Here is a 17,093-nt window from a genome sequence, read left to right as displayed (position 1 = left end):
AAAGAAGCGGAGTTGGTTTTTCACAAAGAAGGTAAGAACATTTCCTTTTTTTCCTGATCACTTAACTGCCTTTAACCTCCGGACCCATTTTAACTTGCATATTTGGATAAAAACAATGAAATGTCCATTTGACACAGATATATACTTCCTTATCCTTGGCAAACAGATCTCAGCCATTTCCTGTGATGTTTCCTCACACTAATTTGAGATCCTTTTCTCAGGATGTTTCCCAACTGTAAAAGTATGAGAAAACAGAAAGCACCCTTGAAGTTTTAAGTCAAGGGTTAACCTAACTTAGGCTTAACTGTTCAGAGGCACATTCTCAGGGACATAGAGTTAGTATCTTGGTGGCAGGTCCTAAGAGCAATTGGGCTAAATGCCAACTAACAAGAGAGAACTTTTATGAAAGTGTCATTTTTTGGGACGCCTAGATGGCTCAGAGGTTGAGTGTCTGCCTTTTGGCTCAGGGCATGATCCCATGGTCCTGGGATCGAGTCCTACATTGGGCTCCCATCATGGACCCTGCTTCTCCCTGTGTTTCTGGCTCTCTCTCTCTGTGTCTCTCATGAATGGATGAATAAAATCTTAAAAAAAAAAAGTGTCATATTTATTTATTTATTTATTTTTAAAGATTTTATTTATTCATGAGAGACACAGAGAGAAAGAGAGGCAGAGACACAGGCAGAGGGAGAAGCAGGCTCCATGCAGGGAGCTTGATGCGAGACTCGATCCCGGTTCTCCAGGATTACGTCCTGGGCCAGAGGCAGGCGCTAAACTGCTGAGCCACCCAGGGATCCCCAAAAAGGCATCATTTTTAAAACCAGTAAGTATTGTGGTGCCTGGCTGGCTCAGTTGGTAGAGCATGCAACTCTTGATCTTGGGTTGTAGGTTCGAGCCCCACGATGGGTGTAGAGATTACTAAACATAAAATCTTCAAACAAACAAACCCAAACTTAGTAGGTATTGTTTAAAGGTACAGATGAAACTTGTCTATTACATTTCCTGAGCATTTATTTCTGGCATGTGTCCAATGTCCTAATGACTTGGGAAGTTGTGATTTTTCTCTATCAAAAGCCATCAATGGCTCTGAAACCTTTGAAAATCTCTAATGGTGACCATGGTAATACAATTATGAGTCTGTAATGTTACCTGAGAGAGTGCCTAGCATGTGACCAATGATTAGCAAATGTCTACTAAGAAGGAGGAAGAATAGTATTTCTAAAAACCTTGGCAATCTCATTGAGAATGTCTTGGTATTTATTTTTGGATGACACATGTCCAGTTTGTTCCAATGTCCGAAGATTCCTCTGGATTTTCCTCTTCTTTTGCTCTAGGGGTAGCTGTGCATCTTCAACCATAGACTGACTATGTTTCATTTCTTCTGGAGCCTGGGAATCTATAATTGCACGGCTCACCATATCTTTGGCATGATCTGTTTCCTGAAAAGAGAATATCAAGATGTTAACTTCTGATTCCCTAGTCTCACAAGTTCATAACCTGTATAAGGTAAGTTAATGTCAAAATAAAAGAAGTCCTCGAGTCAGAGTCCAACGACCAGAATCCGCTTATGTTCTTCATGGATTTTTGAAGGAGGTCTTTGGGAAGGGGTTATTTCATCTTTTTTGAGAAATACAACAGTGGTGGCAGGCCTACTTTGAGCAAAATTCTTGATGGCTACTTTAGTGCACTGAAAGTACAGTGGACAACTGATTATTTTGTAATTTCTGGATAGTTCAGTTGATGAAACTAAAATTACATTATTTATTAAAACAGCTAATGAGAACACCCTGAACATCCAGAACCCAACTGAACTCTCACACATCAGCCATATTTATGGAGACTGGTAAGCCATGAAGGTAGAGACTTTATTTTAATTAGAGACTAATTCTCAAACTACCAACTCTGAAAAACTTGCAAGGCTTCTTTGAGTCAAAGGGAATAGGGATATTTTAGGTCATACTAAGCTCCCAAATAAATGATTAGTAAATGAATGAATGAGGAAAATTGGACAGGTTGTTAAAAAAAAATCCAACCAAACCAGTAATAAAAGGAGACTGGTGATCTTCCCATTTCATTTTATTAGACAACTGGCTGACACAATATAAAGTCTAAGGATACAAATGTTATTAGATGGCAGAGCGATCAGTGTCACGTACAAAGGAAGGGGTTACCAGGTCAGCGGTCAGCAATAGTAATTGCAGTACTTAATATCTCATTGAACACCTAGTATGTGCCAGTTATTATTCTACCCACTTAACATGTTTTAAATCATTTGTTCTTGCTGTGAATGAAGCACTATTATTATTCCCATTTTGTGGTTGAGGAAACTGAGGCACAGAAATGCTTTTAAGTGCCTAGAATTACACAGCCAGGAGGTACAGGACTATACTGTTTTGGAAGTCTGCATTCTTAGTGACTATGCTACATTAGGGGAAAAATTAAATATTCAATAAGGACTAAAATTCTTTTACTAAATTAGTAGGATATTCCACTCACATTGCTTAAAAATATTCACATGTAACAAACATCAGATAACCTGAAGTTTCATTCTATATATTTTTTAAATTAAAAATGGACAATCATTTCTTGGCAACCAAGTAGATGAAGAATGATTCAGGGATGGGGCATACAACTCTTGATTTCCATTCAGCTCACGATCACAGGATCATGGGATTGAGCTCCACATTAGGCTCTATGCTCAGCAGTTTGCTTGAGGATTCTCTTTCCCTCTCCTTCTGCTTTGGTCCCTTTCCTCACTTATGCTCTTTTTTCATTCTCTCTCAAATAAATAAATAAATCTTTTTTTTTTTTTAAAAGAATGATTCAGGAAAATTATGTGTAGCTCTGCTAAGAATTATATATATACCAAATTATATAATTTTATTAACTTACGTTAACCAAGTGGCAATTGTTGATATTAAAACAATAGCAGTTAATTAATTTAGAATGAACTACATAAACAAGATGCATTTTAAAAGATGTTGGTAACAACTTTAATGCAAGATTGTTATGAACCTTTAGTAACTTACACCATGATAATGGTGCTCTGACCTGATGGACTCAAGACATTTGCTTCTGAAACATTTGGAAGAGTTTTAATGTGTAAGACACCTGTTTCAAGTGAAAGGTAGTTTTTTACATCCTATTGACCAGAACTATCTCTTAACTGCCTTATTTGCTTACCGACTGTATGATAAACTTTATAATAAACATTCAGAGGCTTTAAAAGACCCAGAGCTATCTTCCTAGTCTAGGACAAAATTACATTCAGAATAAATTTGGTGCTGCATTTTATATTTCATTCCTATTATAGGGACTTTATATTTATGACTGAATCCAGCTGGCCAGAGTAACAGATAAATTTCCTTACTTCCAAACCATGTTGGTTACACTGTGCAATCATAGTAACCACTGGACATGAAGATTAATAAAGTTAATTCATATACATGATACTTATTATTTTACACTCAAAGGCCACCAATTACCTGTTGTGTAGTTGCTGGTGTCTCCAAGATTTCTGTCAACGTGTTCCCTGGTTGGTTCCGGATCACATCAATGATTAGCTTTTTGGTCCTTAGAAAATTGAGAAGAGACAGACTTTCAGACAGCAGTCCTATGCACAACAGTCGGCTTCCCCCCATGTGTCTTTATATGTGCTGCACAAAAACACGCAAAAGTGGAGCTTCAAAGATGATCCCTTAAAGTGAAACAGTCTATAGGAAATTCACATCTGCTGGAGGCTCCTGCAAGTTTGTGAATGCCTGGCAATCGAAGTCCGGGTTTTACATACTTCATGTTGTGGGAATATGCTGTGGGTAACATGGGGACAAGTATGTCATTAGATTCATTCTCTAAATACTTTTTCTTCTTTTTAAACTGAGGCTACTTTTGATGAGCAGGAGGGACAAGGGCTGCTGATAGGACGTGCTCCTGCAGAGAATACAGCAATGTTACCTGGTACCCTCCCAACTTTCCTGACCTTACTAATAACATCTAAGCTTCTGAACCTGTTTAATACATTATAAGCCTCTTGGAACCAGTCCAACTGTTATTTTTCCTGGTCTGAGAAAGTCAAGAAACAGTTTGAAGGCCAGTGGGAGCAGCAGTCCCAGATGGGCAGTGGGGGCTTTGGAAGCTGGTGGACACAGCAACTAGGTGGATGGTGTTCGACCCTCAGGTCTGGTAGAGGAGCTAACAACTGGCTTGCATCCTTGTCTTCAGGGGGCAGAAGGCACAAGAAGGGCTCTTAAAACGTAAGCAGCTAGGAAACTCCACTGGAAGTGCTAAAACCACAATACTTTTTCATATGTATCCTTCATGGCAATCAGCCACCCCTTCCTATTCAAAGATCGGGTTATGTAATAATGTGAAAAGATTTCAACATAAAAGGAGAAGGGTCAAGTCTGTGTATTTTTACATGAGTGGGAAAATTATTATTGGATGAATCTTCCTTTCTAAAAAACAGAGATATAAACAGAAGCTGCCTTAAGTTATAAACAGGTCTAATTGATGACTGACATTTCACTGTTCTTGCTGCCCTGTTGTACTTAACATCATTTCTTTCAAAGGCACTGTGTGACATCACTGGGTGATGTATTTCTTCCTTATCTATAGCAGGAAATGTTCACACAGTATGAATATGGGAAAATGAAAATAAAACATTGTTCATGGTTTGAAGCATTGGGGCAAATGACAGAGGAAACCCTCAAAGTTCATTCCAAATATATTATTTTTGAAAATAGGATAAAATCCAATAAACCATCTGTGGACATTGTTTTTGTCATTTCTTATTTACTGCAGGTCTGTATGAGAAGAATGATCACAGCCATTTCCTCTGACCCATGGCCTTTCACTGCTGGGGATTTACAGGCTGTCTGGGAATGTCTGAACACTTCCCCCGAGAGTGAGGTGGACACGCAGCTAAATATAGCGGTGCAGGAGAGGGCACTGTTCCTAAGATGGCTGTAGCTTAGAGAGCCAGGTCTTGTTTCCTTCTCATGCCACTTCCTTTTCCAATCACCGTTAACGTATCAAATAGCTAGAAATGAAAGGACTGTATGATTTAAAAAATGTAAACACAGTCATGTTTTCATATTTGAAATAATATTCTAGGAACTACTTATGATATATTTTTCCAGGAAGCTCCCAGCTCATCTCTTTAGAGAGGGACTGATGACCAAAATGACCAGGGTTACTAAAGCATGCCCTGCCAGGGACCAAAAATGTTGGTTTGTTACGGAGTTGCTCAAGGACAAACTGCCTATACTGTGTCTTTCTCTTGTAATTCTACTTTATGTCAAGCCTGTGGAATTCACGGCCAAAGTTCCACCCCAGACATCTTGCATGCAAGTACCACCCTGTTTCAGGACAGGGAACTCACTGTCTCCCCCTGCAGTACGCCTAACGGTTAAGGGCACTGGGATCAGATAGATCTAAGATCCATTTGGGGCTCCTGTTGCATAAAAATTGTGTCGACTTGTGTAAATGATATAATCTCAATGACTCTGTTTTTTCATTTATATAATGGGACTCTCTCAGAGGCCTTAGTAGGGTCTAGATGAAGAGTCACATGTAAAGCCTCTCACTAGGGTCTGACAGGTGGTGAGCATTCACTCGGTCATCAAAGCTGCGCTGCCCAAGATGGGGGCCAGTGGCCACAGGTGGCAACGGACTGCTTGAAACATGGCTAGTCCAGATTGAGATGTGTTCTGGTATAAAAGAGGTTATGAAGGTTTAGTATGAAAAAATTAACAGTTTTTTAGACTAATTACGTATTGAAATGACATTTTCAACATATTGGATTAAATAAAATATATTGGAACTAATTTTACCCCTTTCTTTTTAAAATGGGATTTCTATAAAATTTAAAATTACTTGTATGGCTTGTGTCAAATTTATTTTGGTAAGTACAATACGGGAACATTCCATTCTTACACAGGAAGCTCACTTTGAGAAGCCTGCCTTCCGTTGAAGCCCACTCACTGGACCTGGTTAGTCAGAGGACTTGAGCACTCAGGGGAACCTTTGGAAAACAGTCCAGTCCCTGGTGACACAAATGAGGCAACTAAGATGGAAGAGGCTCAAGAGTTACACAGAGGTCACACTCTATTTTCTAGAGTTACAAAAAACAAGTTGAATTCACTTTCCACATCATCAGCCCCTCACAGACATGGAGAGAGGTCCCCAAATTGTGTCCCCATCCCCTCTTCTACTACCTTTCTTTTTGCACGTGAAACCCCCAGTTCCTTAAACCTCTTCACAAGAGGATTTCAACAGAGTTCATAGTTTTGATCCCATCTGTTTGCTAATGATCTTAAGATGTGTCTCCTCCTCACCCCAATGCAAACATAATATTCTAGATATGGTCTAACCACCATAAATCAACTAACTGGTTAGAGTACTGGCTCCCTGGGTGTTCTCACGATATGTCAGATACGCCAATCAAATCTAGGACATTAATTCTGAGGAAAAATTAAGGGAAAAAAAAGAAATACTGCAGGGAGTTTGTTCATCACAGCTGTGTTCAAATCCCATTGTTGGGAAATGAGACCACATGGTGCTTGGAAACTGGCGTGGCCCTTTAGATTTGGCCATTCCACTCCTATGACATCTTCTACTATGCTCTAACTGGTTAGCATCCCTCAGCCTCCCTCTCTGCCAATCTGCCTTAGAGTTTGTCCAAGTTTGAAAAGGAATTTGTGTTTGTGCAATCTAAGGAATATTTCCACTTGTTTAAAATTCTTCTAACATGATTATACACTTTTATCACCAGACATCAAATATCACCTTAGCCATTTAGTGCACATGCTAGTTTGGACCAAAAGCAAAGAGATCTTTCAGGTGGGCAACAGATGCCTCAACTGAATCATGTGATGAGAAAAAAAAGTTCTTAAGAAACAACTGAAGCACTCAGGCAACTAAGTTTGATTGAACCCACAAATATTGCCTTCTGCTGAAACATGCATACTTCTGTAGAAAAACAAGCTTAATAACGGTCATAAGGGTCGCAGTTTTTTTTTTTTTTTTTTTTTTTTTTTAAAGGAAGCTCTATGTTCAACATCAGGCTTGAATTCACGACCTGGAGATCAAGAGTCACATGTTCTACCAACTGAGCCAGCCAGGCACCCCGAAGATCACATATTTTAGGTGGAATCATGAGGTATAATGAGATTTACAGTTGTGTAGTTTTTATTTTTATTTATTTTTTTATTTTTTATTTTTTTAAATTTTTATTTATTTATGATAGTCACAGAGAGAGAGAGAGAGGCAGAGACACAGGCAGAGGGAGAAGCAGGCTCCATGCACTGGGAGCCCGACGTGGGATTTGATCCCGGGTCTCCAGGATCACGCCCTGGGCCAAAGGCAGGCGCCAAACTGCTGCGCCACCCAGGGATCCCCACAGTTGTGTAGTTTTTAAAATAATTTACACAATGTTATTGAATGTCTTCCTTTGCTCATTGTTTCCTTCCTTTCCCTCTCCCTCTGTACTCTTCCCCATTTTATAGATGAGGAAACTGATGCAGAGGTGATTGTGGCTGTAATCCCAGGTCTCCCCAGGATTCCTCAACTAAGCTTTTCTGGTTTGTTCTTTCTATATCAGCAGACTTGGCAGTATTGGCTAAACAGCAAAAGCCCAAACTGAGGCTCCCTATTCAATAAACAGACAGAAGGGAAACACAGTGTTTCTTCCTACCCATGTCTGTGCCTTCATTTCCCTCACATGGATTGGTCAGTCTTTCTCTCTGGTCTGGAAAGATGCCCCAGCATCAGTTATGAAGTAACTGCTCTGCTATCATTCCCATTATTTAGTCTAAGATTCCAAAGAGTACAAAGAACAGTGGCCTTGTCCTCAATGAGTTGTAAAATCCTGTGATTAAGAGTGCAGGCCCCGAAGGGCTAAGATCATGTGAGTTTGAATCTATTCTCCATCTACTAGCCATAGTACCTAAGACATAATTTTTGCCTGTTCTGTGCCTCATATGTAAAATACAGGTAATAATCTCCACCTCTTATGGTTGCTGAGAGTATAACACGACATATTTCAAACATATATATAATATATGTTATATATAGGGATCCCTGGGTGGCTCAGCGGTTTAGCGCCTGCCTTTGGCCCAGGGTGTGATTCTGGAGTCCCGGGATCGAGTCCCACGTCGGGCTCCCTGCATGGAGCCTGCTTCTCCCTGCCTGTGTCTCTACTTCTCTCTCTCTCTCTCTCTCTCTCTCTCATGAATGAATGGATAAAATCTTTAAAAAATATATATATATATGTTATATATATATCACACGTAAATAATATATACAGAATACATATATAACGCATATATATGTCATCGGTCTGTATCTATAAGATAGTCCTTGTCACACGGTAAGCATTACATAGGTGTTTGCTATCATCTTCATCTAATTACTAAGAATTATAAAAAGCTAGCATGATAAAAAGTTTATAAGCATAAGGATTAACAATGTCTCAAATTCTTCTACCACAGATGCCCCCATGGAGAGGAGTCACTCATCACTGTAAGGTTAGTTATTTTGTAATTAATCATAAAGGGACATTTCTGAAAGTTAAAAACACAACTTGTTTAAGGAGGAAGCAAAATAAGTTTTGTTTTTTGTTTTCTGATAGAGAAAAGCCTGGTATTTTTATGTCCCAAATGCTCTGCATTCCATGATTGTCCATTTCACACTAACTTCTGACAGGTGTTGTCTGATTTCAGTTAAATTTGGTTCTGTAATGAAGATCCTCAAGAACTACATGCTATGTTTGAGTTAGGAATTTGATTTACTAGCTTGGAAAAAAGACATCTCCATAACAGCTTTGAAATCAACGTGTAAAGTGTATATTAGGGGTACCTGGGTGGTTCCCGTCAGTTAAGTATCTGTCTTCGGCTGAGGACATGATCTCAGGGTCCTGGGATTGAGCCCTGTTAGGCTCCGTGCTCAGTGGGGAGCCTGCTTCTCCCTCTCCCTCTGCCTGTTGCCCCCCCCCATATGCTTTCCCTCTCTGTCAAATAAATAAGTAAAATCTTAAAAAAAAAAAAAAGAACTTGGACTATTGCCTTATACACAACTTATACTGCCAAACACAAAAATTAGCTCAAAAGGGATAACACATCTAACTATAAAAGCAAAAACTATACAACTCTTAGAAGAAAACATAGGAGTAAATCTTCATGACCTTGGATTGGGCAATGATTTCTTTTTTTTTTCTTCCTTTTAAAGATTTTATTTATTTATTAATGAGAGATACACAGAGAGAGGCAGAGACACAGGCAGAGGGAGAAGCAGGCTCCATGCAGGGAGCCTGATGCGGGACCGGATCCCGGGACTCCAGGATCATGCCCTGGGCTACAGGCAGGTGCTAAACCGCTGAGCCCCCCAGGGAACCCTTGGGCAATGATTTCTTAAATATGACACTAAAAGCACAAGCAACAACAAAAAAATAGATTAACTATCCTTTGTCAACTTCAAAAACTTTTGTGCTTAAAAGGATATTCCCAAGAGAATAAAAAGACAACCCACAGAAGGGGTAAAAATAGATGCAAATCATAAATCTGGTTGGGGTCTATTATCTAGAATATAGAAGGAACTCTTAGAGCTCTGCAACAGAAAGACAAATAATCCACTTAAAAACTAGGCAAATGACTTGTACAGGTATTTCTACAAACAAGGTATACAAAATGGCTGACAAGGACATGGAAAGTCACTCAATGTTATTAATCATCAGAGAGACGCAAATCACAGCCCCAATGAGATACTACTTCATCACACTACAATGGTTATGACAACACAAAACAAAGTAAGTTTTGGTGAAGATGTGGAAAAATTGCAACTCTTATACCTCTGTGGTGGATATTGAAAATGGTAAAGCCATTGTGAAAAATTTGGCAGTTCCTCGAAAAGCTAAACTGAGAATTATCTTAAGACCCAGCAATTCCACTCCTAGGTTTACACCCAAAAGAACTGAAAACAGGTGTTCAAATAAAAACTTGTACACCAGTGTTCATAGTGGTACTGTTCACAATAGTCAGAAGTGCAAACAAGCCGAGTGTCCATGATACTGCGTATACCCATGCAGTGGAATACGACTCAGTCAAAGACACCGCAGAATCACAGAAGCCAGACACAAAAGGCTACGTAGTGTATGATTCCATTTATATGAAATACTCAGAATAGGCAAGTTCAGAGACAGAAAGCACCAGGGACCAGGGACCGAGGAGCAGGAAAGATGTCCCAGGGTAGTGGGGAGTGACTGCTTAATGGTGTCAGGTTTACTTTTGGGGTGATGAATACGTTCTGGAACTAGAAAGCAGTTATGGTTGCATGACACTGTGAATTAATGCTCCTGAATTACTAAATGCCCCTGAACTGTACACTTTAAATGGTTAAAACAGGGAGCACCTGAGGGGCTCAGTCAGCTAAGCATCTGTCTTTAGCTCAGGTCATGATCCCAGGGTCCCAGGATTGAACCTTGCATTAGGATCCCTGCTCAGTAGGGAGCCTGCTGCTCCCGCTCCTTCTGCCTCTCCCCCTGCTTGTGCTCTCTCTCTCTCAAATTAATAAAATCTTTTTAAAAAAAAGGTTAAAATGGTAAATTTTATGTCATATGTATTTTACCACAATTAGAAAAAAGCAGTGGCTCTACCTAGTATGGTGATTAAAAGAGTAGACGGCAGTGTTTCCAGCACACAGTAGGGCGCTGTACAGAGCCACACAAAGGCTAAGGCGAGTAGGACAGTGGACCAGGTTTCTCCAGCTAAGATATACGGCTGCCCCACAGGCCTGACTTTGATGGCTTCACTTTTAAAATGAATTCCAGGGATGCCTGAGGGGCTCAGCAGTTAATAAGCTCTGCTTTCTGCAGATCACTCGGGGTGTGATCCTGGGGTCCCAGGATCGAGTCCTGCATCGGGCTCCCCGCAGGGAGCCTGCTTCTCCCTCTACCTGTGTCTCTCTGCCTTTCTCTTGTGTCTCTCATGAATGAATAAATACAATCTTAAAAAAATGAATTCCAAAAATTCGCAGACCCAGGGAAACTCACTGAGAAATAAAATATCAATATATATACATGCATGATATTGGGAGTATTTGATATTTTAGACTACTCACGTTGTGGTTTCCGTTCATTAATCCACATGTTTGAGTTGACTGCATTTAGAAAATGATGTTCCAATAACAGACAAAAACAATCATGAAAACATTTCTTCCCATTACTTCTGAGGACAGAACGTAGGAGATCACAGGATAGTTGGCCTCGCTGTATTCTCACGGCAGAACCACACCATCTGCCTTTCCGGTCACCTTTATAACTGGCCCTTTGAGAGGAACCCAGAGAGCAGACCGCACACTATCCCCCTGTCTCTGTCGCCCTGCCCTGTGTCATCTCTCTACAAATTCAATCTGACTTGCTGATTTAGTAGTCTAAGGAGCTGCCCTCAGCTCTTATGAGGGCAGGGTCATGTTCGAGTCCTGTAGCTCGGCCTTCGTCCTACAGCCCAGCCGTGCTCCCCACCATCACTTGACACTCCTGGAGCGCAAGGGACCGCTGATGGTGCTCGCTTACTGCCAAGTCCCCAGCATCAGGCCAGGGCCCCGGACGCAGAGCAGATGCTCAAAGATTTGCTACGTGAACAGAGGAAACCACATATAACTTGAGGACAAACTAATGAAGCCTAACAGAAGCAGCACACATTGCGACATAGGACACTGAATTAAGTTTTTTCGCCATTTTTATGGATGATTATGAATATCTGGAAAAAAAATTAAGTGGAGATGAGCGCTGTTTGGATCATGTCAGTGGCAGAAAGGAAAGCTCTTGCTACACAGGAGAACCACCTCAGAACTCAGGACATGTAACTTGCAAGTAGTATGTAAAGTATTATTTAAACACATAATTATTCCACTTGGGCCCCATTTCTCACTTCCATTCTCCACCTCACTCTAACACATAACGGATTAAAATACACTCTTTTCTTTATATAAAACAGTACTGTTCTTGAAAACAGTACTGTTTGGTGAGCATGTGTTTTGGTTTATGGTGTTAGATCTCATTCTTCCTCATCTTGTGTGTAAAGGCCTGGTGTGAACATCCAGGAGGCCTTGATGGAAACAGTGCAGTATAAAAGTCTGAATGCTTCATTGTAAATCCTAGGGGGCAGGAACTAGGGCACAAGTCAAAGCTGTAAACATATCCAGGCTGAGTGTAATAGGAAAGAAGGTTAATAAAGCAAATGACAGTGTGTCTGTTACAGTAACACTATGTACCAGACATTAAATATAAGTTAAAGTATTTTCTCATTCATGTTTTCACCGCTCTGAAACAGTTATTTCCCTTCAGTTATGTAGGGACTTTACAGGCAAAACTAATCACTTTGTTTCTTAAAAGAAAGGAATCAAATTGCTACATGGAAAACTAAAAAACAAGAGAGGCCTCATAAACTATTATGATATTTAGTTTCCTCTTAAGTGATAAATGATCTATTATCCTTTGGTCAGATTTTTGGTGAATAAACAACATACTTCAATACTTAGATATATGAAAATGAATTATCTGGGGATTCAGCCTATTTAAATTTGCATGTTTTAAGATGCATAATCAGGGACATGCACCCACTAAGCCCCAAACTTACTTTATCATGAGGCTTTGGCCATCTATAGCTTCACCGTCCCCTAGGTCGTACTTGCTTGTCAAATAAAGGGAAATCTCCGTTTTTGCCAGTTGATTGAGTGTATTTGCCTTGTTAGGGTCATTGGGGTCAACTGCTCCCTCCCCTGCAGAAACAAAACATTGTTATTCTTAGATTCACTCATTGTTTTGGGAGCATCAGCCGTGTAAGACAAAGGTTCTATGGAAAAGACAGATCAATTGCACAGGAGACAATGGTTTTCATTTTAAAAAACACACATTCTAATATATGAAAAGGCTTTTAAAATCTCTCTCTCCCTTTTTACAAAAAAAGATTTTAAGTAATCTCTACCCTCATCGTGGGGCTTGAACCCTATAACCTCGAGATCAAGAGTCGCATGTTCCACCAACTGAACCAGCCAGGCATCTCTTAAACAGTTTTTGACTTAGGGGCACCTACGTGGCTCAGTCGGTTAAGCGGTTAAGTGGCTGCCTTCAGCTCAGGTCATGATCTCAGGGTTCTGGGACCAAGCCCCACATCTCATCATCAAGTTCCCTGCTCAGGGGATCCCTGGGTGGCGCAGCGGTTTAGCGCCTGCCTTTGGCCCAGGGTGTGATCCTGGAGACCCGGGATCGAATCCCACGTCGGGCTCTCGGTGCATGGAGCCTGCTTCTCCCTCTGCCTGTGTCTCTGCCATTCTCTCTCTCACTGTGTGCCTATCATAAATAAATAAAATTTAAAAAAAAAGTTCCCTGCTCAGCGGGAAGTCTGCTTCTCTCTTTCCTTCTGGCCCTTCCACTGCTTCTGTTCGTTCTCTCTCTCTCAAATAAATAAAATTTAAAAAAATCTTTGATTTAAACATTAAAATAACTAGGACATAGAGACTCTAAAATAAAAAATCCTTCTAAAATATAGCAAGGAATTTGTAATAAATTTGGTTCTTTAATGATTTTTCTTTAATGATATAGGTTGACTAATCCCTTTTGATGCATCTAGAGTTTACTTTCAAGAATATCTAATTTCTTTGTAACCTAGGACACGATGAATTACAGAACTCTTAATGTGGGAAGGGGCTAGTGTAGTCATATTCTTAAGTAAGGTTAAGTATTAAGTTGTTTTTTTTTTAATCTAGAAAAGGAAAACTGAATAACTAAACCCAAACCACAGGATAAGTAGAAGGCAGAAGCTCTTACCAAGAAAAGACTCCACACTAGGCACCTCCCCAAGTGATTCTAGTAGTTCATTCAGCAAGTCCTGCTTTTCAGGTGCAATTGCATCCTGGTGTTCCAAGAGGAGCTGTATACAGTGAGCAATAAACAGAGAGACACAAATAAAAGTAAATTCTTAAGTGATACCATTTTTACATCAAGTTCCCTTTCCATTTTTTTCCAAGATAATTTTCTTCTAATATTGTTTGATTCTTATTTAAAAAATTTTTTTTACAAGTAAGCTGAATGCCCAACGTAGGGCTTGAACTCATGACCATGAGATCAAGAGTCCCGTGCTCTATTGACTGAGCCAGCCAGGCACCCCTATTATTTGAATCTTAATTACAAGTTTGACATTTATTAAAACTAGAGACCATAGGGAAGCACAGTTTTTAGTATTATCTTAGAGGTAAGTGCCCACTTTACACAAAGAAATGGAAGCTTTGTGAAAGATGTCCAGAAACCCTCTTTTTAGCAAGATCTCATGAGATAAGCCACGGTGCAGCCTTCTACCACTTAGCGCCTGTGCTCCTGTCCACCTTGACAGCAGAGGTCAAAGCTGGGGAGGAAAGAACCTAAAATAAGGCAGAAATCTCTTGTCTAACATTGATAGCAAACTGGAAGTGCACTTCAATATCCCTTCGGAGAGAAATTATGCAGTAATCAAATGCTATGGCTATATATATATATATTATATATATTATATATATATAATATATATATATATAAAGCACTACTATTAGCTATTTTAATCTGCCTAGCATTGAAGGTCTTTCAAGGGTAGGGATCACAGAAATGCCCATATGGTTCCTTGGCCTGTGATCCAGACATATCAGGTGTTTCTTCGTATGCAAACTCTGAAAGCATCAAACGTGAATAAAGAAAGGAAGGCATTACTTAAGTAAAAAATAAAGGTAATATAAGGACATAGTGAATCTGGAATGTAGTACGTATATATTTGGAGGAAGATAAATTAATGACAGAACAAAATAAGGTGGATACATTTATGTTCTTGCCTCTGAAGAGACAGGAGAGCTGATGTGGCTGTTGTTTCTGGGGAGTGAGGATTCAGGCTAGCTTCTACCCTTTATTCTGGTAATCATGGAACATAAACATTTCTTGAAAATATCTCTTTTAAGAGCACATTTTGAGGTTCTACATATTTTTGAGGTTCCTTAGAGGACAAAGGGGCAAGCAAGTGGCCACACGCAGGGCGGGTCGAGCTACTACCAGGCTTGCATGTACATGTGGACACCTCCTCGTTTGAGACAGACCATAGACAGGATAGCATTTCTCTGCAATTACATTACTCCCACGTTATACATCTGCTTCCAAACAAACACATGAAGAAAATCCAAATTGGTCACAAGCTGTATTTCCCAGGAAAACAGAATCTTCTGTTTTCAATTTTCGTTAACCAAAAGAACAGATGATTAATCTTTAAAGAGTAACAGTCTAAATTAATACAGTAACATTTTTTTCTCTGCTATCCCTGGGAAATGTCTCATTCTTTTTTTGAAATGTCTCATTCTAAAAGAGAGCTCCCCACCACTTTTCCTACATGAAGATACTGCCTTCAGCAAATGTGTAGCCAGCATGTGGACATTTTTTTTGAGATGGATAATCTACCATAAAAATAGACAACAGAGTCGTTGCTGAAACATGAATGAGTCTACTTGCCCATTAGAAAATTACACTTGCAAATGATGCATTGCCGGACATGGTTTATGATTTTGAGTATTTATATACAGAGAGAAGTATAGCCTTGTCGTGTAATCAACCACCTCCCTCCTTCGGCTGGCCATTCAGACTCGCCTTTGTCTAAGATCACTCAAAATGCCTATGGAGAGAGCTTGTTGTAAATGTCAGGGAGGTTCCTGGGTCCAACCTTGAAAGAGAGAAATCAAAAGTAGATCCAATCTTTCTTCCAAACCTGTATTTATGCTTATTGGAAGGACTTAATAATACAGACTGAAATTCTGAGCAGCCAGTTTTGCCACTTGTTTGTGATGGGGCAGGACAAGACCTTCCACACGTGTGTATTTGTTACGCTTTCCTCCTAGATGTGTGTGTTAATTCAAAATGGGTGTATCCTTAATGAGGGCTTCTTGACCTCTAGTGTGTATCTGCAGAACTTGGGTTCTTGTTAGAATGCAAGTTCTGATTTGGGAGATCCAGGGTGCATTTCTAACATGTCCCTAAGACTTTGCTTGGAGGAGCAAGGTCGTAAACTATTTTCAAAAAGGTTTTCTTTTAGGAACCAGACTTTCAGGAAATACATTCCATTTGGTCTTAAAAACAACAACAACCACCACCACCCCCAAAAGACTCTCAATGCTTAGCCTCTCTTCTTACTTTATTTTTTTATTATTTTTTTAGATTTTATTTCTTTATTAATGTGAGACACACACACACACACACAGAGAGAGAGAGAGAGAGAGAGAGAGAGAGAGAAAGAGAGAGAGAGAGAGAGAGGCAGAGGGAGAAGCAGGCTCCAAGCAGGGAGCCTGATGTGGGACTCATCCCGGGCCTCCAGGACCACGCCCCCAGGCTGCAGGCGGCGCTAAAACGCTGCGCCACCGGGGCTGCCCCTCTCTTCTTACTTTAAATGATTGAGGAGCCATCGAAGGCTTCCCCATGCTGAGCTAAGTGTGCTAACCCCAACAGACATTTAATATTCCTTTCATGGCTGATGGTGCTGATGTGTGCATGTCATCTGGATAGAGACATTATGACATACCACAAACTATGAAACTGCCTTTGAGAAATGGGGTTTTCCAGAACAATAGAAATGATTCTTTGCAGGTGGCTGATGTTGGGTGGGGTGTCTTCTCTTTCCCAAACTTGAACAGGCTGCTTATTTTCCCTCTCCTAAAGTCCAACATTAGAAAAGAGAGGATATTCTGATTATCCCAAAATTTTACTGGAGAAGCTGGGAAGATTCTGGAAAGGGGAAGAGAAATAGTGTGGGGGTTCAGGCAGTGTAGCCCTGGTGGGTGGAGGAAATAGCAGGGCCTCTGCCTACCAGGACTTAAATTTCAATTCACAATCTGACTTTCTAAACAGATCATGTAAGCAGTAAGCTTTTCTTTGTTTACTTGTTTGGGAGGAGTTTTTTTTTTTACACAGAAGAGAGAATGAACACACCACATAAAAAGTAAACGTGACTTGTATACAAAAGGGAATTTTATTCATTGTATAAGCCAGGGAATAAATATCAAAGGTTTCTTAGGAGTCTGAGTATTATTAGCACGTG

At 40.0% G+C, this 17,093-nt stretch overlaps 1 protein-coding gene across 1 annotated transcript in view; it reads right to left on the bottom strand.

Moving 5' to 3' along the window:
- Window positions 1-17,093, bottom strand: part of IQGAP2 (IQ motif containing GTPase activating protein 2) — a 297,908-nt gene that overhangs the window by 8,783 nt on the left and 272,032 nt on the right. The window contains exons 29-32 of the mRNA XM_055342241.1: window positions 13,823-13,925; window positions 12,633-12,774; window positions 3,486-3,573; window positions 1,227-1,439 (exon numbers count right to left, since the gene is read on the bottom strand). Of these exons, the coding sequence (XP_055198216.1) occupies window positions 1,227-1,439; window positions 3,486-3,573; window positions 12,633-12,774; window positions 13,823-13,925 (546 nt within the window). The remainder of the gene's footprint in view (window positions 1-1,226; window positions 1,440-3,485; window positions 3,574-12,632; window positions 12,775-13,822; window positions 13,926-17,093) is intronic.

The sequence above is a fragment of the Nyctereutes procyonoides genome, unplaced genomic scaffold (genome assembly GCF_905146905.1).
Source record: "Nyctereutes procyonoides isolate TBG_1078 unplaced genomic scaffold, NYPRO_anot_genome, whole genome shotgun sequence".
In the NCBI taxonomy this organism is placed as follows: Eukaryota; Metazoa; Chordata; class Mammalia; order Carnivora; family Canidae; genus Nyctereutes; species Nyctereutes procyonoides.
The sequence above is the reverse complement of the archived record's forward strand: the minus strand, read 5'-3'. Positions and strand labels throughout refer to the sequence as shown.